Here is a 24,589-nt window from a genome sequence, read left to right on the forward strand (position 1 = left end):
GAGAGATTGCTGGGCCGGAGGGTGTGTGCTGACCTCAGCTCCACCAAGCCCTCCCCACTGCTCCCAGAAAGGCAGCACAGGCCCTGCTCCACCCCGAGGAGAGGGTCCCATTTCCTCACCTCTTCCCCAGCACGTGGCGATTACCCAGCTTCCTCACTGTTGGCGTAATGGGGCGCTGTTAGCTTGCTGTTGTTTTAATGGGCATTTTCTCTGGATGCTAGAGTATCTGTGTCTCTGTGAGCTTGGTAGCCACCAGGGTTTCCCCTTCTAGGACTGCCTGTTGCACCGACGGGTTAAAGGGACATTGAGAATCCTTCCTGTTTACGCCCGAGCTGTGACCTTTATTGTAAGAATGAAATACAGGCGTGCTGTCTCCCAGGGAGAACCAGCCCTTCTCCCCGGGAGATCAGTACTTTTAATAGTTAACTGTTCCTTCGGGGACAACTGGCCCTTCTCCCAGAGGGACCTGTTGGTTAGCTAAGTCACACAAGACCTTTGGCACGTAGCCACTTTTGTCTAAAACACATTTAAGCATAGCCCCCAAAGTGAGACCTTGGAATCTCACCTGACAGAAGGATGCTTCTCTCGGAACTCTCCCAGGTGAACCCCGAAAGCCGTCTCCGGGATTCCCCAGCGTCTATGTTCCGGGGTTGGCCAACTCCCGTCTGGGATGTATGTCCTTGCTTCTTGCTTTTCTCTTTGCTCTCGCTTAATAAAAAGCTCAAGCATTCACCTCTGACTTGGGGTTTTTATTGTCTGCAAGTCCAAACCTCCAAATTCAGTGGCCACGATCTCATACCTGCCCCTTCATGGCACACGAATTGGCCTCATGAACAGGATTCGAGGCCAATAGGCCCTTTTCCAGCAAGCCCGAAGTGAAATGTGTGGTTTGTGAGGTGCGGGGCTGGGAGGACTCCTGTTCTCCCGGGTTGCACAAGAATGGGCGACGGGAAGCGGCCCCCATGAGCACTGTGGACCAGGGAGCTGCCCCCGTTGGTGGAATGCCTCCAGGGACTGCCGGCAGAGACAGGAAAAGAAACGGGCGCCGTCTGCCGCCCGGGATGGGTCATTCTAACCGCATGTAGAAAGCGTCATGAAAGGCAGGCAGAGCCGATCCTGCAGGAAAAACTTCAGCTGGAGCGAGAGCTCGCAGAATCGCAAGGGAAACTTTCCACGTTATGATGTCAAAACTTTATCCCGGGGGATCCAGCCGGAAAGGATCAGGCAGCGGCCGAAGAGGCTGCGGTGCGGTGTGCTCAGTATAAACACGAGAAGCTCGGGGGTAGACGAACAAGAAGAAAGCGCGTGTCGTGATTGCTTCTGCCCCACTTGGCTGGGACCCTGAGAAGTGGGACCGGGTAATCTGGGGTGAGAGAACCGGGGGAGGAGGCAAAGTATCCCCCTTAGTCAGGAGCACGTCCCATTCAGCAGCGAGAGGGAAAGCAGGTGCCTCTAGGGTTCCCGTCTAGAAAGTTGCCCAATGCGGGGAAGTCCTATACTCCCTTTGAGCGGCAACTCCTGGCTGCTCCCTGGGTTTTGACGGAAACGGAGCAGTTAGTGTGGGGCATGATGTCCTACTACAACCTGGGATCCCCACTATGAAGTGGATTTTGAGGGCCCCAGCATTCCATAAAACTGGACATGCCCAAGAAGCCAGTGTAATTAAATGGAAACGGTACATCCAGAATAGGGCGAGGGCCGGCAAAAATCAGGGGTGGCGCGTCTCCACAAACTGGTCATGGATGGAGGACAACTGGAAGGGGAGACAACTATACTCCCCTGTACTAGGGAAAAGCTTAGTTCCCCCGTCTGCTGGGGAGTGGGACATACTCCCCTAACCCCTGCCCCAAAACAGCAATGCTTGGTGTAAGGATGGAACAGCTATATACATTGGTCAAGAAAGGCACTGGAAGGCTATTGCCTGTAACCCCCATACTCGAGTCACTTTAAAAACCACCAGAAAACAGGGCAGCGGCCAACTGGCTGAGCTGAAGGCGGCTCACCAAGCCCTTGCACAGGAGAAGCGGGGAGAACGTCATTTGTTCACTGACTCCCGGGCAGTAGCCGATGGATGAGCTACATGGGTACCCACCTGGAAACGCAGTAACTGAGAAATTTCATGGAGGGGAACTCTGGGGAGAACCTCTGTGGGGAGAAATTTGGGAAATTGTTCAGTGCACTGATGTCTCTATTTTCCATGTAGACGTGCATACTAAGACGGATTCGCCCGAGTGTGAGTATAACACCACTGCGGACGCTCTGGCAAAAGTAGCTGCTGAAGACACCACCTCTGAAGACCACCATTCCCTTGCCCGATGGATACGCCATCAAGCGGGACATTTCGGAGCTCGAGCTATGCACAGGTGGGCACAGGCCCGAGGAATAGATGCCCCTCTCTCCATTCTGATGCAAATCAAGAATGAGGGTGATGAGGGTGAAGTTTGTCGGAAGGATGCTTTACGCTCCATCCCCAAGAGAGTCGCAGGGGAATTGGCTAGAGGAACGCTCCCCGCTCACATTTGGCAAATAGATTATATTGGGCCATTGCCTGTGAGTCGGGGATGCCAATTTATTTGTGCTTGTGTAGACACCTAGTCTGGGGTGTTGGTCACCTGTGCATACCTACGCGCTACCCAGAAAAAATACACGCAAAACCCTTGACATCATTACGCTCTATTCTGGCTCCCCTTTACAAATTCAGAGTGGTAACAACTCTCATTTTGAAGGAAAGGAAATTGAGACTCGTGGCCAGCAATATAATCTAGAATGGGTAGGTCACATTCCTTATTATCCACAGGCTGCGGGGCCTGATTGAAGGAATGAATGGTCTCCTCAAAGAAAAGTTGAGGAAGTTAGGACATAATTCTTAAAAAAAAAATGGAAAGATCTGTTGGAGGCCAACCAATCGGATGAGATGCATCTGCACAGCAGAGGCAACTGTGGCCGGATCCCCTGTCTATCTCTTCCTGTATGCCTGTCCCTGCTAGCAATAGGGGGTGAGATTTTGGATACTGTGCATTATAACAAAAAATCTGCACGATGCCTCTGATTCTTTGTGAAATGACTTGCTGACCACAGACTAGAGACCCCTAGCAACCCTAATGCTGCCTGCTTCCCTCATCTGGGAAGTTAAGGATAAAATTAAACTATGGGCAGACCCACTGCCAGAACGCTGAAGGAAGCTGTTGCTAGGAATGTTTCTTAAGGAGTCACCACTCAAAAGCTTAAGATTTATTAGAGCCACTACCCCTCCCATACCCTGGACAGGAGTGTAAAGAAGCAAGGAATTCTAGTTGGGAATAATAATCTCAATACATGGAAATGGATATAAAACATGCCCCCCCCAAGATGTAGAAATCAAAAGACCTAGGCAAAAAACCAGTTACCTAACCGAGACAAATCTAACCCCAACGGACAGTAGCTAATTTCTATATAACCTATAAATCACCCCTTGCACCTTTTTAACTTAGACCAATCCCTAGAATCTTAATAGACACCTAGTTACTAATTGGCACCTGGAAGTTTGTGCCCGTATAGCTTTGTTGGCCATCTGATTAATGACCCTCTTGGGCAAAATAACCTTTGTTTAACATGGTTGATCTGTGGGACCTTCTCTACTTTTTGGTTATTTCTTTCTTTAACATGACTGATCTGTAAAACCTTCTGTGTTTTTTGAAATTATTTCTATGGCAACCGTTTCTGTTTTAATAATCCCACTATGCATTGAATGTTGTATAACCTCCCCTATAAAAACAAAGGTTGATTTTTCTCGGCGAGTCAGTCAGGCCCAGAGAGCTGGGCTGTCCTCGGGCACCCCACTGGGTGTCTCGCTTCATTCGCTTCGCCTGAGCCGTGCACATCCCTCGGGGACCCTGAGGCCCCGCTGAGGCGGGACCCCGGCAAAGATCACTTATTCCTTGCTTTGCAACAATTGAATAATCGGCCTTTAGGCAATTCTACGCCTTTGGCATGAATGACGACTCCTGATTTGCAGATTCAAAGCCAGCAATGTGCTAGTACCCTAAAATGGTGGGCGATCGACCCTAATGCCCAGGCCCCATTGATGGGCACTTCAGCATCAGCAGGAAGTGACTTACGCACACTGCGGGAGATCTGGATCGACCCTCATACTGCTCAGACTGTTCCGACAGGATAAGGTACACACATCCCAAAAGGACATTTTGGACATATTCTCCCATGATCCAGGCTAGCTTTAAAGGGATTGCAAATTATGGCTGGAGTCATTGATTCAGATTGTGTGGGAGAAATAAAAGCACTACTGTATAGTGTATCCTCACAACCTGTACCACCGCCAGCCCAGGAACGGGTGGCTCAAGTAGTCACTATCCCCTATCACAAGGGGGAATGGCAACAACTTCCCCAGGCCCCTGATGCCACCACCAGAGTGGGGGGCTTTGGGTCTACCAGTATGAAGACTGGAGCTGAGGTATGTGGGTGAAGAAATATCCCCCCGATAGGCCTGGGGCTACAGAAGTTACTGCCGAAGGAGCTAACAATGCCCTAGCAGTTACCTGCACGGGACAGGACAACATTGAAATTCTACCCACTAATCAGTTGTTCCTGCGGGAATAACAGTGTCTCTTAGGGCTTCTCCTCCGATGGTGGATGATATGGATGGTCGAAGCCTGGACACCCGGCACCCTTCTTGCTGGTTCTAAGTCGAAACTGTGACTCTTCTGAGTAAACCACAGTCCACCCTGCCAACAAGACCATTTCATGCACCCAACCAACAACGGTCACTGAAAACTGCTGTCCAGGGGAAATCATCTATTATGACCCTCAGCATGCTAAAACATTCTGCCAATATCATCTCCTGCACAGGTGGCAAACACAAGGCCCTCGGGCCGAATCTGGCCTCCACCTTGTTTTATCCGGCCCGGCACCTTGTTTCTACCCGGTGGCAGAGCGGAGCTCTCGCTTAACTGTTAAGGAGCAGTTACATTTATACAGTCCTAAAGTTACATTCGGCCCTTTGAAGGCCACCGTGAGGCTGATGTGGCCCCCGGTGAAAATGAGTTTGACACCCCTGACTGTTAACACAAAAGGGAGTAGACCCCCTTAACTCTGAGCGGGGGACCTATCACCACGCTTGAGTGACAGATGAGACTCTGAGGCACGTGAAAGATCGGTTACATGCCCACAGTCACGTACCTTGTAGGAGGGACCCAGCCAGGACCCTGTCCATCGCTTCAATTCATGTTTGTTTAAAGTGTTAGGTTATATTAGGGCAATACATACAACATGCCCCGAATGATTTTAATTTGTGATTAAAAAACTACTTTAGATGCAGAATTAAAAATGTGTGAAGCATACATATTTATTTATATGTTATTTTATTTTTAATTAGATTGATTGGGAAGACATTGGTTAACAAGGTTATACAGGTTTCAGATGTATGATTCTATGATTGGTTCAGTGTCAAATTATTTTCTGTCACCTTATCTCTGCCCCCCTCTGCCCTTTACTACTGGCCCACCCTGCTTCCCTCGGGTAACCCCACACTGTTGAGTCTGTGAGTTTCAGTTTTATCTTCCACATATGGGTGAGATCATCTGGTTCATGACTTTTTCTGTCTGGCTTAATTCCCTTAGCATGATATTTTCAAGATCCAGGCATGTGTCACTGATGGTAGCGATTCCTTTTTCCTGGCTGAGTAGTATTCCACTGTATGTATGTACCAGCCACACTTTCTGTGTCGGATCATATATCCAAGGACAATTCGGTGGTTCCCATGTCATGGCCACTGTGAATAATGCTGTAATGAAAAGAGGGATGCATAGATCTTTGAAAATAAGTGTTTTTAAAGTTTTGGGGTAGATACCCAGAAGAGGGGTTGCTGGGTCATATGGGAACACTCTTCTTAATGTTGTGAGGGACCGCCATACTGTTTTCCATAGTGGCTGCACCAGCTCACATTCCTGGCAGCAGGGAATGAGGGCTCCGTTCTCTCCACAGCCCCTCCAACACGTGTTGTCACCTGTCTGGTCGATGACAGCCTCTCGAACCAGCGTGAGGTGGCCTCTCATTGTAGCTTTGATTCGCATTTCCCTCACAGCTAGGGCAGTTGAGCATCTTTTCGTGTATCTGTTGGCCATTCCTATGTCTTCTGGGGAGAAGTGCCTGTTTAGGTCCCGGGCCCACTTTTTAAATGGATTGTTTGTTTGGTGTTGAGTGGTATGAGTTCTTTAAATATTTTGGATACTAACCCCTTATTGGAGCTGTTGTTTACAAATACGCTCTCCCCTTTGGTTGGTTTGAGGCATACATATTTTTTAAAAATTCTTTTAGAGGTGTGTCGACAAAGACGTTTGAAACCCTGTTACAGACCTCAGTGCTCTAGGGGTGGTGGCAGAGGTCAGGAGGTCAGGAGGCGGGGCCTCTTCCTCCAGCTGGCTGGCCTGGCGTTGATGTGGCTTCTTGTGTTCAGCACAGTGGTGTTGCTCCCAGAACACATGAGCAACGGGAGGACAGGGATTTTGTCTGTTTGGGCCATTATTGTCCCCCCAGAATCGACAGTGCCTGGCATCTCGTAAGTCCTCAGCAGATGTTTGTTGAATGAATGAATGGCAGACACTTACTGAGCTCTCACTCTCGAAGGGGTGCCTGTGCATTCCCATCGAATCCTAGTGCAACACATAGGTCCGACCAGCAGCCCCGCTTCAGAGTTGGGGAGACTAAGGCATGGAGAGGACAGTAACCTGCTCAAGGTCACTGATCAAGGAAGTAGCGGGCTGGGACCCAGGCATCCTCACCAGAGCCCTTCACTGAGATGCCTCCTCGCCCCAAGGACATGGGGACAAGGGCCTGTGTCTTCGGGTTCTGGAACTCCGGGCACCTTGGGGCACTCCGTGAATGCGACACCTTTCACAGCCACCTCAAACAACCCCCACTCTCTGCTGTTGCCTCCTAAGTGGTTTTCCCTCCCCCCTCCCTGTTTCATGTCTAAGTTACACAAACCCTGCCACGTGCCGGAGTCCCCGTGTTACGGACCTACGTACTTATGCAAGCATCTTCCTCACACGTGAGGGGCAGTGAAGGGAAGCACAGGGGGCGTCTGGGAGGAGGTAAGGAGGTGGAGAGGAGGCGGCGAGCAGTCTGCAGCCGGCGGCAACAGACATGAATAAAACAAGCCCGGACTGCATGGCTAAGAGATGGCGGCAGGGTAACATTTATTCTAAGTGGCTTTCCAAGAAAATAGCTTCTGTTCCTCCGGCCCCCTGGAAGGGCCTCCAAAGCTCCAGCTACGTCAGGAGGACGTCTCCTTCTCTTCTGTGTACAAAGCGGAGGGACTTGGAAGTCAAAGGTGGACCCTCACCTCTTGGTAGTGAGGATTCCGGCTCCGCATCAGCCCCAGGCAAGACCAGCATGCTGCCTGTCAGCCGTCTCTCCGTGTCTTTTTCTTTTCTTTTTTTAAATTGAATCTATCGGGGTAATGCTGGTTGATAACATCATATATGTGTCAGGTGGACAGCTTTGCAATACATCACCTGTGTATCCCATTGCGTGCTCACCGCCTGAGGTCCAGTCTCCTTCTCTGACCTTGTATTTGACCCCTCTCCCCTCTTCACCCTCTCCCCACCCCCTCCCCTCTGGTAGCCACCATTCTGCTTGTGGGTTTTTCCTTTTCCTTTTTTTTTTTAATCTGTCCATTTGTTGATTTTTGTTTAATATCCCACGTATGAGTGAAATCATACGGTTCTTGGCCTTTTCTGTCTGACTTCCCTTAGCATGATACTCTCGACATCTGCCCACGTGGTCACGAAGGGCAGTGTTTCATAATTCCTGATGCCCGAGTAGTGTCCATTGTGAGGACGCATCACAGCTCTCACCAACTGCCGGACCCTTTCCCGTCTCCACACCACCACAGCCTGAGGGGACCCAAAGACCAGAGGCTTGGGGACTTCAAGTGGCACTTGCCTCAGGCTCCAAAGGTGGGAGAGGGGAGGGGTGGTGGGGTGCAGAGTGGCTCCCCCAGGAAAGAAAGACCTGTTCCTGGCTCCCAACACCCTATGACCCCTTTCTTGCCACAGTCCGCCTCTGTAGTCTCCAGGACCTCGTGGCTGATTTCAGGGACAGTGGGGATCAAAGGGCGGCTTAAGCCCCTCCCTGGGGCCAGATGTAAACACTGATCCCTAACTCCTCACCTTGGCTCCTGACCCTTCACCCAGGGACCCCTGACCCTTCCTTGCCCAGGAGATGTAACTTCTTCCCTCGGCGCCCTAGCCGCTTCCCCCCAACCCCCTAGCCCAGGACCCTGGGAAACGAGGCCAAGTGCAGGGGCGGAAGGGCGCCTGCGCTGCGGGCGGCTTTGGACCTGGCAACCCGGGGTGGGACAGAAGGGGTCTGGGCGGGAGCGGGGGTGGAGGCCCCTCGGGCGCGGCGACCGCGGCCCCTCCCGCGCCCCAGCCCTCCGCCCCCGCCGGGCGCCAGCCGTGACGTCAGAGCCGGACCCGCTAAACTGAGCAGCGGCGGCCGCGGGGCGACAGAGACTAGGACCCCGAGGCGCCCGGACGGACCGAGCTCGCAGCAGCCGGAGCAAACAGCCGCCAGGGACCGCGAGGTAACGCGGACGCCGCTCCCTGCTTGCAGTGCTCCGTGCGGGTGCAGAGCGCCTCCGGGGCGCAGGGGCGCAGGGGAGAGCGGGGCCGAACCGGTGGGGGGGTGGCTGGGGAAGCCCGGGAGGCGCTGCTGGCCGGGCTCCGGAAGGCTGCGGCGAGCGGGCGCTCAGGACGCACAGAGCGCTTTGTCCCGCGGCGCTTTCCTAGCGCGCAGTGGTAGAAGCAGGACTTGGGCGCGCGCCCCGACGGCGCCTCTGGGCGTTATTAGCAAGGAGCAAAGGTGTGGGTGAGGACTGTCGCCGCAGGTGAGCCCAGGGTAGGACGCCGGGGACATTCAGGTCTAGCCCCTTCTACGGCCCGGGAAGTCTGAGCACGGGGGTCGGCGGGAGTCTCTGGCCCGCCACAGCTACTCACCTCCCGCCGCGCCCGCAGCCGAGCCCCAAGCCATGGCCCTGAGCGACTGGGCGCTGGTCCGCTGGCTGGGGGACAGCCGCCACTCCAGGAAGCTCATCCTGTTCATCGTGTTCCTCGCGCTGCTCCTGGACAACATGCTGCTGACCGTCGTGGGTACGTACGGGCTGGGCTGGCACTCCCCGGGCACCCCTTCCCTGGGCGCCCCACTTACCCCAGCGTGGTCCTGGAGCTCTCTGGGCGTCCTGGGAAAGTTGGAGAACACGCTTTGCAGAAACACATCCCCCAAGACCGCCACGCCTGGGCTCGTAAGAGCGCGTTGTGGCTTCGTTTTCCTGGCAGTCTGGTCAAAAATGTGACATCGATAAAACCCAGAGCTGGTGTTTCCTCCTGATAATTTCCAGCTTCCCCCTGCCCACGGTCGCCGCAATGAAGAAGATTTCTGTTGAGGACTAGCAATTCCCTGAGTTCAGAGTAATGTTATAATAATTATTATGCCACCCCAAAAGGAGGGTTCAGGATTTGGTGTGACATCTAAAGGAACAGAAAACATCCCCCCCTCCAGAGAGGGAAGTGACATTTCAATAGATTGTATCCGTGAATGACTCGAGACGGGAACATTTCAAGACTGTGTCAAGAGCAATTTGAACAGTGTTCATTTTAGCCTTTTTTTCTGTCATGGATTTTTAAGAAATTAAATAATTTAAACCCAGGTCTCTTCATTAGCCCCATTAACAGCAAAACATTTGGCCTGTTTTTCCTGAAAAAAAAATCCACATTTTTAATGAATAAAAAAATTTTTTTTTTTTTTTAAATTTCAACTCTCAGGAGTGGGTTATCTCCTCTCTCTCCGTTTGTAGGTTTTTCCGAGACAGTTTTCAGGGCATCATGTGGTCAGGTTCTCATGGCAGGGACTGGCAGGGGCATGAGGCCCGTCCGAGCTCCGTGACGAGGGCCTCTGTCTCCTCTGTGTTCCGTGCTCTGTTGTTACACAGCTGCCCGAAGCTTTTGCTACATCGAAAGGTTTTTATCCTTTTCCTTTAGAAAAGCCTCAGAAATTCTTTTTTAAAAAACAGTTTTATTTCTTTACGTATTTCTAAAGAGAGAAAAGGGAGAGAGAGAGAGAAACATCGATTTGTTGTTCCACTCCTTTATTTATTCACTGGTTGATTCTTGTGTAAACCCTGACCAGGGATCGGACCCGCAACCTTGGCGTATCAGGGCGGCGCTCTAACCAACTGAGCTACCCGACCGGGGCTCTCAGAAAGTCTTAGATTTTCCAGGTAGCATGAAAATGTGCCAATTCCCACTTAAAAAATAGAGAGATAAAGTGGGCCTGTTGCAGAATTTCCAAATTATTACTTCTTGCAGGTTTACTTTTTTTCTAAGACACACAGTGAAATTTAGGTTTCTCTTTGCTTCATTCATTCGGTTAAAGGTCTTCGGGGTGTCTCTCTGAGAAGCCCTGGCTGACCCTGGGTCGGCATGGACTCAAACCCAAACCGAAGTTTGCTTTCCCCGAACGGGTTCCTGCTCGGGAACCCCATGATGAGAGACCCTGTGGAGGACGGGATTCTCTGGGGCTGGCTGGGCAGTGCTGCACAGTCACGGGCTCTGAGAGCACGGAACTTCTCTGCCTCCCGGGGCTTTGTCCTCCCTAGGGAGCCAAGTCGAGTGGAACTGTTCCAAAGTCAGCATGGGAGGGGGCCGTCCCCAGGGTAGGTGTCCCACCTCCCCGTGTCTCGTTTGGCATTTGAGGTGACCACAGGTTTTTCTGGCATTTGCCCCAGGGAGGGTTGCAGCACAGTCACCCCCTTCCTGTTCTGCTCTTGCCCCCAGTGCCCATCATCCCCAGTTACTTGTACAGCATGAAGCATGAGAAAAACATGACGGAAATCCAGACCGCCAGGCCAGGGCTCACAGTCCCCACCGCCTCGGGCATCTTCTCCTATTACGACAACTCCACCGTGGTCCTTGGCAACAACACCAGAGACTCTCAGGGGACCCCGCTGCCTAAGGCCACCACTCAGCACACGGTGACTAACACGACCGTCAGCCCTTCCAACTGCCCCAGTGAGGACGAAGACCTCGTGAACGAAAACGTGCAGGTCGGCCTGCTGTTCGCCTCCAAGGCCATGGTCCAGTTCCTCACCAACCCGTTCATAGGACTGTTGACCAACAGGTGAGCTGTGTCCTTCTGGCCAGAGAGTTTTGCCTTTATATTGTTCCAAGCTCGTTTCCCCCTGGGGTTGTGTTTCTCATGCATTTATACCGAATCTGGGAACCACTGCGGGGTGAGCTGGGGAAAAATCTAATCCCTTCCCCTTATGTTTCTGTCCATCGTTCATTACAATTGCCCATTTGCTTCAACTTCCATTGCTACCCTTGTTGCTTGGAAAGGAAGAGGCTACTGCAGCAGCATGCAGAGGCCCTCCCCACGCGGGAGAACTTTGATTCTGCCTACGTGCCACCTTTCGCAGTCGGATTCTCCGTGCCACGCAGTTTTCTCTTCCCTTCCACCCCTGGTCGTGCACTTCCTCACGGGAAGCCACGGTGGCTTCTTCAGAGCTGGCCGGGTGAAGGTCAAGTGGACGGTCGGGTGGAGGATGTAGGGAAAGAAGGGTCGGCTTTCTGCAGATCAGAAAGCTGTCGCTGGTGTGGAGGTCCCGGGCAGTGTGACAGGTCTGTCCCCAGCCGGTGCCTGACCTGTGCCCACGTGCACACAAGGCAGAGAAGTGTAGCTGTTTTCTGCATGAGTCACACCGGCTGATAATGCCCCAAATAGTGCCCAGACTAGCTCCATGCTGCCCCGGATGTTCTGGACACTTCTGGACCCCCGTTACGTTGTTCACGCCCCTGTGGTTGGTGGGTGGCCTGGCAGCAAGTCTTCGCTCCACAGCGGAGGTGGCCCAGCTCTGCCTGGTCCGTGGGGCCCCAAGGGTGGGACCAGGGTTTGCAGTGGAGGGGAGGGGGTGTCGGCTGCAAGGGGAAGGAGACAGAACAGTGTAAGTGCTGCTGGTGGTGGGCTGCCATCTCAACAGCGTGGCCCCAAAGGCAGAAGCGTCAAAAATAGAGGAGGAAGTGCCCAGAGTCCTACCCGTGAACCAGGCCTGGACACAGGGACAAAGACAGAGACCAGAGGTGGAAAAGAAGGGCCGTGGTGGGGAGGTTGGGGGTGGGGAGAAGGGCGAGCAGGGGGAACGGGCTGGGCTGGTCTATTCAAGGCCCCAAGTGGGAGGTAGAGAAAAGGGTGGGTTTTTACTGTGGGGCTCCTTGGAAGCCATTCAAGGTTCCAGGGCCAAGTTGAAGAGACAGCAAGCTAACCCCAATTTTAAGTAGGTCCGTCCAACACCCAGTGTAGGTTGGGAATAGGAAGGTCTTCACATTTGCCTAGGCTCGGGTCTAGGGAAGCAGGTGGTGGGCAGGACCAGGAGCATCCTTTGCTTCAGTTAATATTAACCTCTCAAGAGGGTAAGAGCAAGTGTTAATTCAAGGCTGGGGCCCTCTTAGAAAGGGGCTGTGTGTGACCTGGGGGTCAATGGGGGGGGCGTGGCGGAGGCTCAAAGGTCTACCTTCCCCTGTCCTAGTACAAGCTGTCCTCGGACACACAGAGGTAGCAGGTGATGTACCTACGGTGAATTGGACAGAAACACATTTTGTTTTTTGAGAAGATTTTATTTATTTATGTTTAGAGGAGAAGGGAAGGAGAAAGAGAGGGAGAGAAACATCAGTGTATGGTTGCCTCTCGAGTGCCCCCTCTCAGGGACCTGGCCTGCAACCCAGACACGTGCCCTGACTGGGAATTGAACTAGAGACCCTTCGCTTTGCAAGCTGGCACTCAATCCACTGAGCCACACCAGCCAGGGCAAAAAGCACGTTTTAAACTTTTGCAATTTGATTTTCTGGACCGACTCCATTTGAACCATCCCAAGCCGTGTCCAGAAATCCAGTCCATGCGAAGCAGTGCTGTGAAGCTGCCACCTCAGATCAGCTAAGCAAATTGACTCGGCCGTGACGGCCTGATGGTGCCCACCCAGAAGCACCATTGGCGAGGGGATGTCACCAGGCTCCTCTGTTCTTGAGGTGGAAACCCAAACTGTCCTCAGTGGTTGCAGGGTGGTTTTCTTTCCCTTTTCAAGACTAAGAGCACTTCCTCAAGTGCGTCTGGGATAATTACAGACAACGGCTCAGGGTTTTGCATTCTCAGAAAGCAGGCAGCTCGAGGTCTATAAGGGAAAATTGAGGACGTTCTTGAAGTAATGCCTCGCTGTTACCCTGGGTGCCAATGTCACTAGCCATATAGTGTAATGATTAAAAACTCGGCTGAAATGACGTGAGCGTGCCTGTCTTCCAAATGCAAGTGGCGAGTGAAAAGCTTTTAAAAAGCCCCATTCTTGTTTTTAGTGCTTTGTTCATTCCATGAGGAAAAGTATGTTTATGACTAGTGAGACCTTTCCTCTATATTAAATACTCCAAATGTTTTGCCGTTGCAGCCAGCCAAGACTCCTGTTTGGGGCTCTGAAAAAAAAAAGTCTTCCAAGAGAAACCTAATTTCCTTTTGTGACCTGTGAAATTTTAGTCTATTCTTAGGGTGAGCAATCTGCTTTGGAATTTATCTACAGCAACATTTTAAACCCTACCTGCTTCCTCCAGCTAACTTCAAATTTCCAAATAACCATCTTTTAGTGCTGCCTTGTCATGTGGGAAATGCAAGTACATTTTAATATGGATGTTGGCAGAATAATAGAGCGAACGCTATCTCTCCGACAATGATCACGATTTGTGATTTTTTCCAATACGTTCTGAGCCCAGCAGACCCGAACCTGGGGACCTGCAGTGTTTCTGGGCACCACCCGGTTCTGCGCAGAGAAGGGGTAAACACGCTCCGTTTTCCTTCACAGAATCTTCCTTCCTGAGCCAGTGCAAATAGTCTTTGAGGTAATTTGTGCCAATCACATCCTCAATTACCCACAAGATGTGGGATTCACCTTTTCAGTGCTGTAAACAAGTGTGTTTAAAACAGCATTTTGCCACGGGTTTAATATGTTTGTGGTTAAAGAGTGGTTAAAAACACAGAGCTCCAGAGCTTGGAGAGACTGCAGCGAAGCCTTTGGGCCAGGCCTGGGGTTTTCTAGGCAAAGGAGTTTGCTGTTCGGGAGGAGGAGGGCCCCCCCAGCTGCGGGGCCCAGACTCTCTGTCTGGGCATCTTTCTCTCCTCCCATTCTTCCCACCTGCTTCCTGTCATACCGTCTGAATGTCTGGCTACTGAAAATCAATGGTATAGGTCAAAGTCCGTCTTTGTGGCACGGCCTTGGGCTCTCTGGTGGAACCGGGCTGAGCTGGTAAAGGCCTGAACAGTGAGTTGTTGGTTGCTATCTGTGCCAATGGGTGGGGCGTTCAGAAAGCAATCAGCCTGGTTCTGGGGACCTTCCCTTACCTCCTTGGCCCTAAAAAAAATCTGTTTTCAGCTACTGATGTGTGCTGGTCCAGCTTCCTAGCATCCCTGCAGCGCTTTCGACAGTGGGGAAAAGGGGGGCTTCCTGCACCCCAGAGTCACGGGAGATTTACCCGGAGACAGGCTGCTTGGAGCCACTCCTGTCCAAAGCCTCGTAGTGTAAGCAGGCCCCTCTCTGCAATGGGACCCCCAGCGTTGCACACGTCACAACCGGCTCTTCCACATTACACCCCAGACCCCCGTAGTCACGGGCTTGGTGCTGCTGTGCACGTGGCCTCTGGGGGTGGATGATACAAGAGGCAGGCTGTCTTCCTGTTGTTTTATGTATCAGATAAGACCGCATGACAAACCCTGAAAATAAAAAAGGGCAGTTCTTGGGAAGCATGTACGTGTTCATCTGGCTGCTAATATGATACAAGTAATTTCTCTTTCACTTCCTCTTCTGGTACCATAGTTTTACTGAAAAACTATGTGCCCAGATGGGAGCAGAGGACCTTCGTTTTTGGCCAAACGTCGTGCTCGCACATCCAATAGGACGTGCTAAAGTCTGCTGGTACCGTGGTTAGCTTGATTTCTGTCTTCGAGGCTCGTGTGACTTATTTTATAATTCCAGTTTATTTCCTGACTGCCCCGTGTGCGAAAGGGGGTGGAAGGACTTCCAGTAGCAACGCCTGTTATCCTTTGGGCCAGCAAGCAATTTTTAGACATGCACACACATAAAAGGAATGTGAAAACACCTTTACGTGTCTCTGTCTGCAGATCAGGTTAAGAATGTAGCATCCTGGTCTTCACTTGCTTAGCATAAGGGTTGCGCAGTATTCGCATCTTGAGAACTGCGAGTTATTCCAAACATACCGGGTGGCGAGGGAAAGGGTTAACTCCCTCCTTAGCTCGTCCCTGTGTCAGTGGTCTGCTTTTTATCAAGCCAGCGACAGTGGCTTAATTTATTTCCATAGTTACCTAGTATATTTGAAAGCCAGTTCTCTTCCCTCACCAATCATAGCTAACATCTGAATGGCAAGGAGGAAGCCACGGGACACAAACTCTCCGTGAGATCTACGGGTGGGTCTATTTTTTTCTCTCGTTCAGCCAGTTGGTCTAAAGTGGGCTTTGCAGGAATAAGCAGTGACCTTTTCAGCTTCTCCGTGGACAGGGAAACCAGCTGTTGCAGAAAGCGAGCGCCTGCCCCAGACGCTGTTAGGAGGGTGTGTCGGAGCCTTCGCTTCTGAACTCAGAAGAAGCTGGCCGTAGCGTCGGGCATTTGTCACGGGAGCAAAGCCCCCACTTGAGCTGTGTGTCAGGGAACAGGGGGGACAACTAGGACAGTGAGAAACCCGTGACTCACGTAACTCCCAGCACACGTGTAATTGCTGGAAAAGACGGAGCCACGGGCTAACCCGGAGGATTTGATTTTGTTTACAAAATGACCGACAGTCAACTTCCCCGTGTATCCTGTGAGTTTGCTCCGTTTACTGAAGATGTTCCCTCACCTTTTAGGAGTGTGTTGGGCTCATGGAAGGGGCACCTCTTGTCCCTTCTGGCGATAGTTTGCACCCTCCTATGTGTCCTTGCTTTTGTCACTTACCACGCAGCGGGGAACTGAGGTCTAACAAGCCTGAGAGTGGAGCAGGCGAACTCTCCGTGGCAAAGGCGAACTAGTTTGTAACGTAAAGAAAAAGTATTGCTGGTCAGCGATGAATTAGGGAACATGAGGTCTCTCCACTGACCCCGTAGGAGTGTATATATAGTGACTACAACTTTTACTGCTTTGTACTTTTTTCTAGGGATTCAAAATAGGATTTTTAGTCTTATCCAATTGGACTAAACTGCTCCCTGCTGCTCTGAGGAGGATGGTCGTGGGCTGGGATGACTCACCAGGGGGTGACAGTGGGAGGTCTGGTTATGGGTTTACCACGTCGGGTCTGGCTCTGCTTAGCAATACTTGAATCGAGATGGCATTGAATTGAGAAAAGAGGCCGATTCATGTGTTTATGACTAATGGCAGCTGAGGTTCTGTCCGTTTAGGAGACATGATGGGGAAGGAGAAAGGGCACTGGGGATCTGCCCGTCACTCAATGTCCCCGGGGCCTTGGATGACTCGTTCTGAAGTGGGAACTCAGGGGGCTAAAAGAGGTCAAGGGTGCAGATCTGGGAGTGTTATCTTGCGTTGGGGCTGAGCTCACCGCCCAGCACTTTGCATGGGGCAGCCGCGCCAGTGGCTTGGCCAGCAGGGAAAGCGGAGGGCATGCGTGCCTGGCGAGGAGAAGGAAGCCGTGTCAGCCTTGGTGTCTGAAGCTCTGGCTTGCTGTGCAACCGTGCGTGAGCCACCCCATCTCTGAACCTTGCTTTCTCACCCAAGACGGGGGTTCGGACTGGCCAGCCTTGGAGTGTCCTTCCACATTTGCCATTTGGTTATCTTATACGTGCTTTAGTGAAGTTCCAAGGGAGTATTTTAAAGACAGTAGCTCTGGTGTGTTTTGAGAAAACACAGAGCCTGGGCCTGGGGGGAAGAATCCTCCGTGGGAACAGGGCCCTGCAGGTGCAGAGCTGTGCGGTTTTCAGAGGCACTGCGGACCTTCCGTCCCACTCACCCGATGTCAGCCCGTGTTCCTGCAACTGGTGTCCCCGCCAAAGGGCACACAAGCAGGACCAGGCACAGCTTAGATGCTGCAGTTACGCCTGTTGCCCTGAGTTTGGGGCAAGTTACTTAAAGTGGCTGAGCCTCAGTGTGGCCACCTGAAGAATGGGAATCCAGCCTGCTACCTCTCACAATTGCAGTGAGAATCACAGATGGCACTGTCCGCTGGTCCCCCACCAACAGTCTCAGGGAATGCTGGGGCTTCCTGGTAAGGAGGGCCCCCCCCCCCAGCTGTGTTCTGCCAGGTGATCTGGGATGGTGGTCAAGCTGCAGACTGGGCGTGTCACAGGTGGGCACAGGTAACCAGGTTCTTAGTGATCACGAACAATGAATTGAACAGAACACACAAAGATTGCAGCACAAAGAGAGAGAGCAGACCGATAAAGCGATAGTACATTTCACAGAACATGGGAGCGGGCCAAGTCTGAGCAGAGATTGACCTCAGGGGCTGGACGGGTCTATTCTTACAGGGTGGCTATTTCCTGGCTAGTTCTGGAGAGGGGGTTTTATCGCGCATGGAGACAGAGTTATATGACTTTCGAGCTACTGCACATGCAGTCTCCCATGATTTTCCTGGGTTGCCCGCTGGGAAAGGGGTCCCACAATGCTAATTTATTATGACACTATTACAATGAAGCAGGGGTCATGTAGCACCTTCTGCGCAGGTGCAGTCACGATTCACCATGACTCAGAACTTTTCCAGGGAGTGGAGCAGTGGGTCTTAGAACGGGATCTCTGTCCTGCATCGGTGACCTTTGTCCTAGCCCGGAGGCGTCTCAGGAGTTTTCTCATTCTGCAGGAGCCAGCCTCAGAACAGAGTGTCTGTTCCGTGTCTGTGTCCTTTGTCTTGATGCTGGCCCACCTCTGGAGTTTCCTCCTTCCTGACTGCCTCCTGCTTCAACTCGCCCCTGAGAGACATGGTTCTCAAAAACCTTATTGGGGTTGTTGAAGGGCAAAGATCATTCTTCCGTACCTTCTCCTGGCTTAGATGGGGCAGTTGTCCCTGCCTATTGAGAACCACAGAACTCTCGCCCTGATCTATCTAGAGCAGGGGTGTCCAACCTTTTGGCATCTCTGGGCCACACTGGAAGAAGAAGGGTTGTCTTGGGCTGCACATTAAATACACAAACACTAATGAAAACTGATGAGCAAGAAAAAGATTTTAAGTACATGTGCCATTTTGTGTTGGGCCGCATTCGTAACCATCCTGGGTCGCATGTGGCCCACGGGCCATGTCTCTGGTGAAAGAAATCCTAGTGGGTGTCAGCTGACAGAAATGTAAAAGACTTGAGAGGATCGCCCCAGTCTAGTTTTGCTTCTTTTCCTATGTTCAGTTCGGAGGTTCTGAGTCCCCTGGACACTACTTGCATAGTTCGTGGTCCTAGTGAGTTACCAGCCTGCAAAGCACTGTAGGGAGGGGACCACTCCAGCATCCTGTACTCCATCATCCTGAAGATCCCGGACGCACTGCTCTACCCAGGTAGCCTGGGTATGTTTCCGTCCCTGTATCCTCTACCTGCGCAGACCCTCATCTCCCTGGGAGCCTCCAGGCCTGGGGCAACGCAAGTGTCTTACCAGCGAAATAGTTTCTGACCCCGTAAGCCACCAAGAGGGGCACCAAGATGACCTTATTATAAAATGACTCTTTTCCAAATCATAAAGAGGACACTAGGGTATTCTTTTACCTGATTTTTCTAGAGCTTTAAGAAACTGTACCTGAGTCCGAAATTGCCCCAAAGGGACCTCAAGGAGTGTCTAAAGGCCACCCCTTCGTGCTGGTGGTGGATCTCATTGTGGGATGACGGCCTGAGAGGGGAAGTTAAAATACCCCTGTAGAAGCAAGGAAACCACTTTAGAATTTTACATTTGACTAATTGGGTAAGAGTGGCTCCGTGTGGCTGTTTCTGGTAACAAACGACCAGCAGGCGCCTGGTAAGTGGCTCTGGCCAACGTTGCTGTTTGCAGTGGTGGTATATACACGCTAAAGGCAGGAGTGGCTCATTCCTGCAACTATACTCAGCAGTGGGACCATTGATGACTCTGAAATAGATATTCTGGGTACGAACACAGTAGGAACCTTTCCTACACAACAGGCAAGTGGGGTACAGGCCCAGGTATAAAGGCCAACAGTCAGCCGCGGAGGACAAGCATGAGAGACTGTCTGTGGGCCTGATAGGAGGCTGCAGAAGGAAGTCCCAGCGCAGGCGAGGTGGTGACTGACACCCTGTACCTCACTTCCCTCCTGACTGTCTCCCGCCTCAGGTGTAGGTACCTCTGGCATTCCAACAGCTTTGACACAGGTATGGTCTCCCAGGCCGTGCGTGGGCAGTGGTGAGGAGCCCGTGTTTATCCAGGGCAGCTGCCAGTCTTGTCCTATGTCAGTCCTTCCCTCAGAAGCACAGTAGTCACTGAGCGGCGTAGACTGCCTGCCGGCTCATCTCTCTGAGCCCCCTGGACCCCTCCTTACTCAGAATGCACCCCGCAGTAGGTGCAGACCTGGGTTCATGCGCGGGCGCCTTTTGCTGCGTGAAGAGAGAGCACGGAGCCATCGGCTGCAAGCTGACAGAGACCAGAGAAGCAGCGTCTGATGGCCATCCGGACGACAGATCAGAGCACGGCCAGGGGAACTGTTGGAAAGGTTATGTTCAAAACCAGACATGCCCGCTGGCGACCTGGGGAGGTGGGGGAGTTTGCAAGGTACAGCCCTGGAATGGCCCGAGTGGAATTAGCCTGAGGACGCCAGCGTGTCCCTTCTCGGGCCTGCCTTTGCTCACGCGTGACATGGGAGGTGGTCGGCTGTCCTCAGCCGATCTTTGAGCTGATGGGTGGAGACGCTTGGAGAACTAAGTGATGGATACTACGGTTTTTTTTTCTTCAAGGCCGAGTGACTGGGGTTTAGGACTTTCTTGGTCTCGGATGCAGGGCTAGGGGAGCACGGGGGCTGGAGCTGCTCAGGGCTCTTCTGGGTGGACGCAGCCCTCGAGGAGGGCAGTGGCCCAGCCAGCTCCACGCTCCCTTTCTGGGCAGGGGGCCTGGGAAGCTGCCTTCACCCTCCTGCCCAACCCACAGGGCAGGGTCCCAGCTGTCAGCTTAATCAGCAGAAACAGAGGGGAAGGAAGGAGGAATGAGGGAGAAGATGAAATGTCTGAAGCACTGTCTCTGTTCTAGGTGCCCTGCTAGAAGTATACGTCCAAGTCTCAATTTGTATGTATGTATATACATATATGTGTACACATGTACATATGTATGTATGTACATGCGTATGTATAGAACATCTTGTTTCCTGTGCCTCTTAGACACAGTGCAGTTGTCTCTGTGGCCGGTCAAGTCACTTGATGCCCTTTCTGTAGCATCATGTGATTGCCGTTGTCCCTTCGGTGAAGCTCCAGCAAAGACAATAATTAAGGAAATAACTTTGGAAAATGATGGAAACAGGGCTGTCCATATATTTCGGCCGTGTCCTGGGTTACTTGCCAATATTGTGTTAACATTTGTTCTGGAGAAATGTCTGTTCAGAGTGGCAGCCCGCAGACGGATCCACATTCTAGGACAGTCAAACACCAAAAGGTCATGCAGGAAGCACCAACTGTATGAATTTTTAGAAAAGTTGACCAAACACTTAATCCGCCTGATCCCACAGGGGAAGCGGGAGAGACGGCGTGCAAAGCCTTAAGCAAACACAAAGCCTCGGCCTGACTTTCCTCGTGGTTTTGTCTTGCAGAATCGGCTACCCGATTCCCATGTTTGCGGGATTCTGCATCATGTTTGTCTCCACAATCAGTAAGTGTCTCGTGGGTGCCTTGGAGCCCGGGTCCCGGGACGGGCTCTGATGGCCACAAGTGGGGAGTTGGGAACACAGCTGGGGCGGGGGCAGGAGGGTTGGCAGAAACTGCAGAAAGAGGTGGACAGGGAGGGGTCTTGGTGGGCAGACAGAGCGTGCGGCTAATACGGACATGAAGCATCGGCTACGGGTCCCAGAGGCGCCTGCGCTGGCCTCGGTGGGACCGCAGTTTCGGCTGGCCCGCCCTGACGAGGCCCGGCCCCTTCTCCCCGCAGTGTTCGCCTTCTCCAGCAGCTACGCCTTCCTGCTGATCGCCAGGTCGCTACAGGGCATCGGCTCCTCCTGCTCCTCGGTGGCTGGTAGGTGTGGACATGCCCGAGTGAGTCAGTGCCCGGGGCTCTTCTGTCTGTGCAGGGGACCACTGGCACTGTCCCGCTGGCCTGCCCCGTGAGCCACTGGCTGGATCATGTAGGGAATCCAGTACTGGTGCTGGTGGCCCGTGGTGAGCTCTCGGAGAAGGTACCCACCTCCACGTTGGGCCCTGCTTGGTCTCGCGTTTTCATGAATCTGGCGGGGTTGGGAAGCTCGCAGGTCGGAGCTGGGGAGGGGAGGCGAGTCCCGGATCGTTCTGTCGGCTGACTTCTCTTTCCCTGTGCAGGGATGGGCATGCTTGCCAGCGTGTACACAGATGACGAAGAGAGAGGCAACGCCATGGGGATCGCCCTGGGCGGCCTGGCCATGGGGGTCTTAGGTGGGTGAAGCCCACGGTGGAGATAACCTGGGAGTCCGTCTGCCGCTAGGCAGGGACAGTCCCCTCCCCCCCGATTCCACGTGCACGCCGACAGATTCCCTCGCTGTCCCCTCTTACTGCCTCCTTTCCTGGAGCCTTTGAAAGATGGCGGGGCCTTCCTGACATGGGGGGACCTGGGCTCCACTGCCTCTACTCCCGAGCTTCCTGGGGATCCTTGGGAAGCCAACCCCGGACCTCCCGGGCCCAGATGTGAATTGCAGGCTGGAACAGGCTGGCCTTCCCAGACCCTTCCTCCCCTCTCACACTTTCTCTGAGTTGCCGCCCGAGAGGGCCTCCCCGCCTCCCGAGTCTGCCCTGCCCCCTCCCAGACTGGCCTCCCAGACCAGGGGCCAGCATCTCGCTTAAGAGGAGACCTGGATCCTCTCGCTCTTCTCTGTCGCACCCCTGGCCTTCCGACGGGAGCCCACGGCCCTGTCTGTGCCCACAAGGGAGGAAGTCCTCACTGCCCGGTTTCCGGGGTGCCTTCCGTGGCTGAGACCTTGCTTCCCTCTGATCTTTACTTTGCGGTGACCCTTAGAGTCTCTTGCCCATGTGCTAGACGTGCAATCGCTCGGAGGATGTTGCCGGGCCCACTCACACTACCAGATAGAACGTAGAGTGGCCGCCTCAATTAGCTTTTGGAACAAAACAGAGTGGAACACAAGAAACAAATGGAGGGGCCTGGTGGGGTGGGCTGGGTGCTGGCCCTAGGGCCTGACATGGTTCTCTTTCTCTTGCTTGCAGTGGGTCCCCCCTTTGGGAGTGTGCTCTACGAGTTTGTGGGGAAGGCGGCTCCGTTCCTGGTGCTGGCTGCCCTGGTGCTCTTGGATGGAGGTGAGTCCGCGTGGGGACCTCGGCCTTGGCCTGGGCATATATATTGACAGGGGTTTGGGGCCACGCCTTTTGTTTCTCTCTCATTGTAGCTATTCAGCTCTTCGTGCTCCAGCCATCCCGGGTGCAGCCAGAGGTAAGCCGCCGGGCGCGGAGGGCGCTGCACCGGCCGTGCTGACGCTTCTAACCCCTGTTTTCTCGACAGAGCCAGAAGGGGACGCCGCTGACCACCCTGCTGAGGGACCCCTACATCCTCATCGCTGCAGGTGGGGCTCCCCCCAGCCCCTGGTCCTTTCAGCCCAGAGGTGGGTCGGGCGGGCTGGATGGCGAGGACAAGTGTTTGTGTTGCTGCTGGAAGTGCTGGGCTGTGGAAAGCGTCAAAGGCACAGAGAGGGTCTGCCTACATCAGAAGTGGCTTTCTTCCGTCATCAGTTTCTGACGTGCAGCCAAGTTCCGGTGTTGCTTATCATTTGGGGCAGAGGTGTCTGAGTCATGGAGATGCCCTGCAGCAGAGGTTCGTTCGGGGTCAGCCTTGTCCCTGTGTGTGTGGCTGTTTGACCTTGAACTTCTGGAAGGAATTCATGGCCTCCCTGCAGGCGTCTCAGCTAGGGGTCTGATTCACCTTGACGCGCGCGATCAGACAGCCACAGCATAGCCCCCGAGGGCCACGAGGGCGCCTCCCTTTCTGCGGAGAGGGCGTCCTGTTCAGCTGCAGAGAGGCCGGGCTGGGAAGTGCCCTTGGGCTAAGAAAGTTCAGGACTTTGGGTTCTTGGCCCAGATGGGCTCAAAGGAAGCGGAGGGTCCCGTGGCTCTCAGGGAGGATCATGGCAGCATTCATCCAAGGGACTGTCCCCTAAGACCATCCCAGCGACACAGGTCTGGGCCGCCTAATGAGGGCCCAGCCTTATGCTGCTGGGGCCTGGATACCGTGGTCGGCAGCGCCCTTGGGGTCAGGCCGGGTGAGGGCAGCTTCTCCCCGGTTGGGGTTAGGTCTGTCCAAGCGGGAGGCGAGGACATGAGGTGGCTGGGGGAGCTGGGTGACATGGTGCCCAGGCCCTGCCTGAGGGTGTTCAAATTCAGCCTTTTTCCAAACCCCAGGATGGTTTTGTTTCAGCTTCTGCTGCAGGGTTTGGTCAGGTGGCCCTTCTGTGACTCTGGTGCAGGCCCTGGTCGTCCTGTCCTGCCCGTTGGACAGGTATGGTGACCTGTCCAACCTTGTGTGGTGACCTCTTCACATGGGGGAAGCTCTCTGTGTCCCCGATGATGCAGGGAGCGTTCCACAGCCCAGAGGCCCCTGGAGCCCTGACCCCAAGGTGTGGTGAGAGGCAGGGCCCAGAGATGTGACCGCCCGCACCAGGGGGCAGACACCTGGGTGGGTCGAGCCGCCTGGGCCCTCTGGCCTCTGCCTTTCTTTGTTCCTCACTGTTGTACCCTGTTCAAGGGAGAGGCCGAGATCCAGCCAGCTCCGAGTGGCAGCCTGCCAGCAGGCCCAGACAGCCTCGGCGGGGGCAGCTGGGGGCCAGGTGGTGTCTCATTGGCACCAGTGGGATTTCAGGTTATGGAGGTGACCGATGACTTCGAGAGATCAATACCATTGGAAGAAGATTTTATTACTTACCTTTCCCAAGGAAAGGGAGCATGTCACCTTACTTGGGGCCATGTGGGGAAGCCCCAGGTTTGGTCAGGAGGCAGAAAGGGGCAGGGGGAGGTCTAGGCCGGAGCCTTTACTGGAATTTTCATGGGAAATGCAAGGCAGAGCCGGGTAAACAGCTTAGTATTGGCTAGTTTAAGTAATCCCAGCAGTCTTTGGGGCCTGGGGCCTGTCTGGTTGCCTGAGTCCGCCCTGAGCAGACTTAGGGGAGGGGGGTAGTGGTTTGGTGTATCGGAGCTGGATAATGAGGGGTTCACGTGGGAGTTCTGGATCACGGGGGGACTGCAAACGGTGCGGCAGTTAGTTTGGCTCTATAATTAATATAAGTGAGACAGACAGACACAGAATCTAAGACAACACAGAACAGGTGGGTGAGCAGGTCTAGTCATTTCTGCATCATCTCTGTGTTCTGCCTTTAAATGTCAGAAAGAAAGAAAAAAAACTCTTCATTAT

The 24,589-nt window shown here is 53.3% G+C and overlaps 1 protein-coding gene across 1 annotated transcript in view; it reads left to right on the top strand.

Moving 5' to 3' along the window:
* Positions 1–8,530: 8,530 nt before the first annotated feature.
* Positions 8,531–24,589, top strand: part of SLC18A2 (solute carrier family 18 member A2) — a 33,887-nt gene continuing 17,828 nt past the window's right edge. The window contains exons 1-9 of the mRNA XM_045853745.1: positions 8,531–8,581; positions 9,012–9,146; positions 10,830–11,172; positions 20,805–20,863; positions 21,140–21,223; positions 21,523–21,615; positions 22,399–22,488; positions 22,578–22,621; positions 22,691–22,751. Of these exons, the coding sequence (XP_045709701.1) occupies positions 9,026–9,146; positions 10,830–11,172; positions 20,805–20,863; positions 21,140–21,223; positions 21,523–21,615; positions 22,399–22,488; positions 22,578–22,621; positions 22,691–22,751 (895 nt within the window). The 5' untranslated portion in view covers positions 8,531–8,581; positions 9,012–9,025. The remainder of the gene's footprint in view (positions 8,582–9,011; positions 9,147–10,829; positions 11,173–20,804; positions 20,864–21,139; positions 21,224–21,522; positions 21,616–22,398; positions 22,489–22,577; positions 22,622–22,690; positions 22,752–24,589) is intronic.

Source organism: Phyllostomus hastatus, unplaced genomic scaffold (genome assembly GCF_019186645.2).
Source record: "Phyllostomus hastatus isolate PE091 unplaced genomic scaffold, TTU_PhHast_1.1 phas_scaffold_1066, whole genome shotgun sequence".
Lineage (NCBI taxonomy): Eukaryota > Metazoa > Chordata > Mammalia > Chiroptera > Phyllostomidae > Phyllostomus > Phyllostomus hastatus.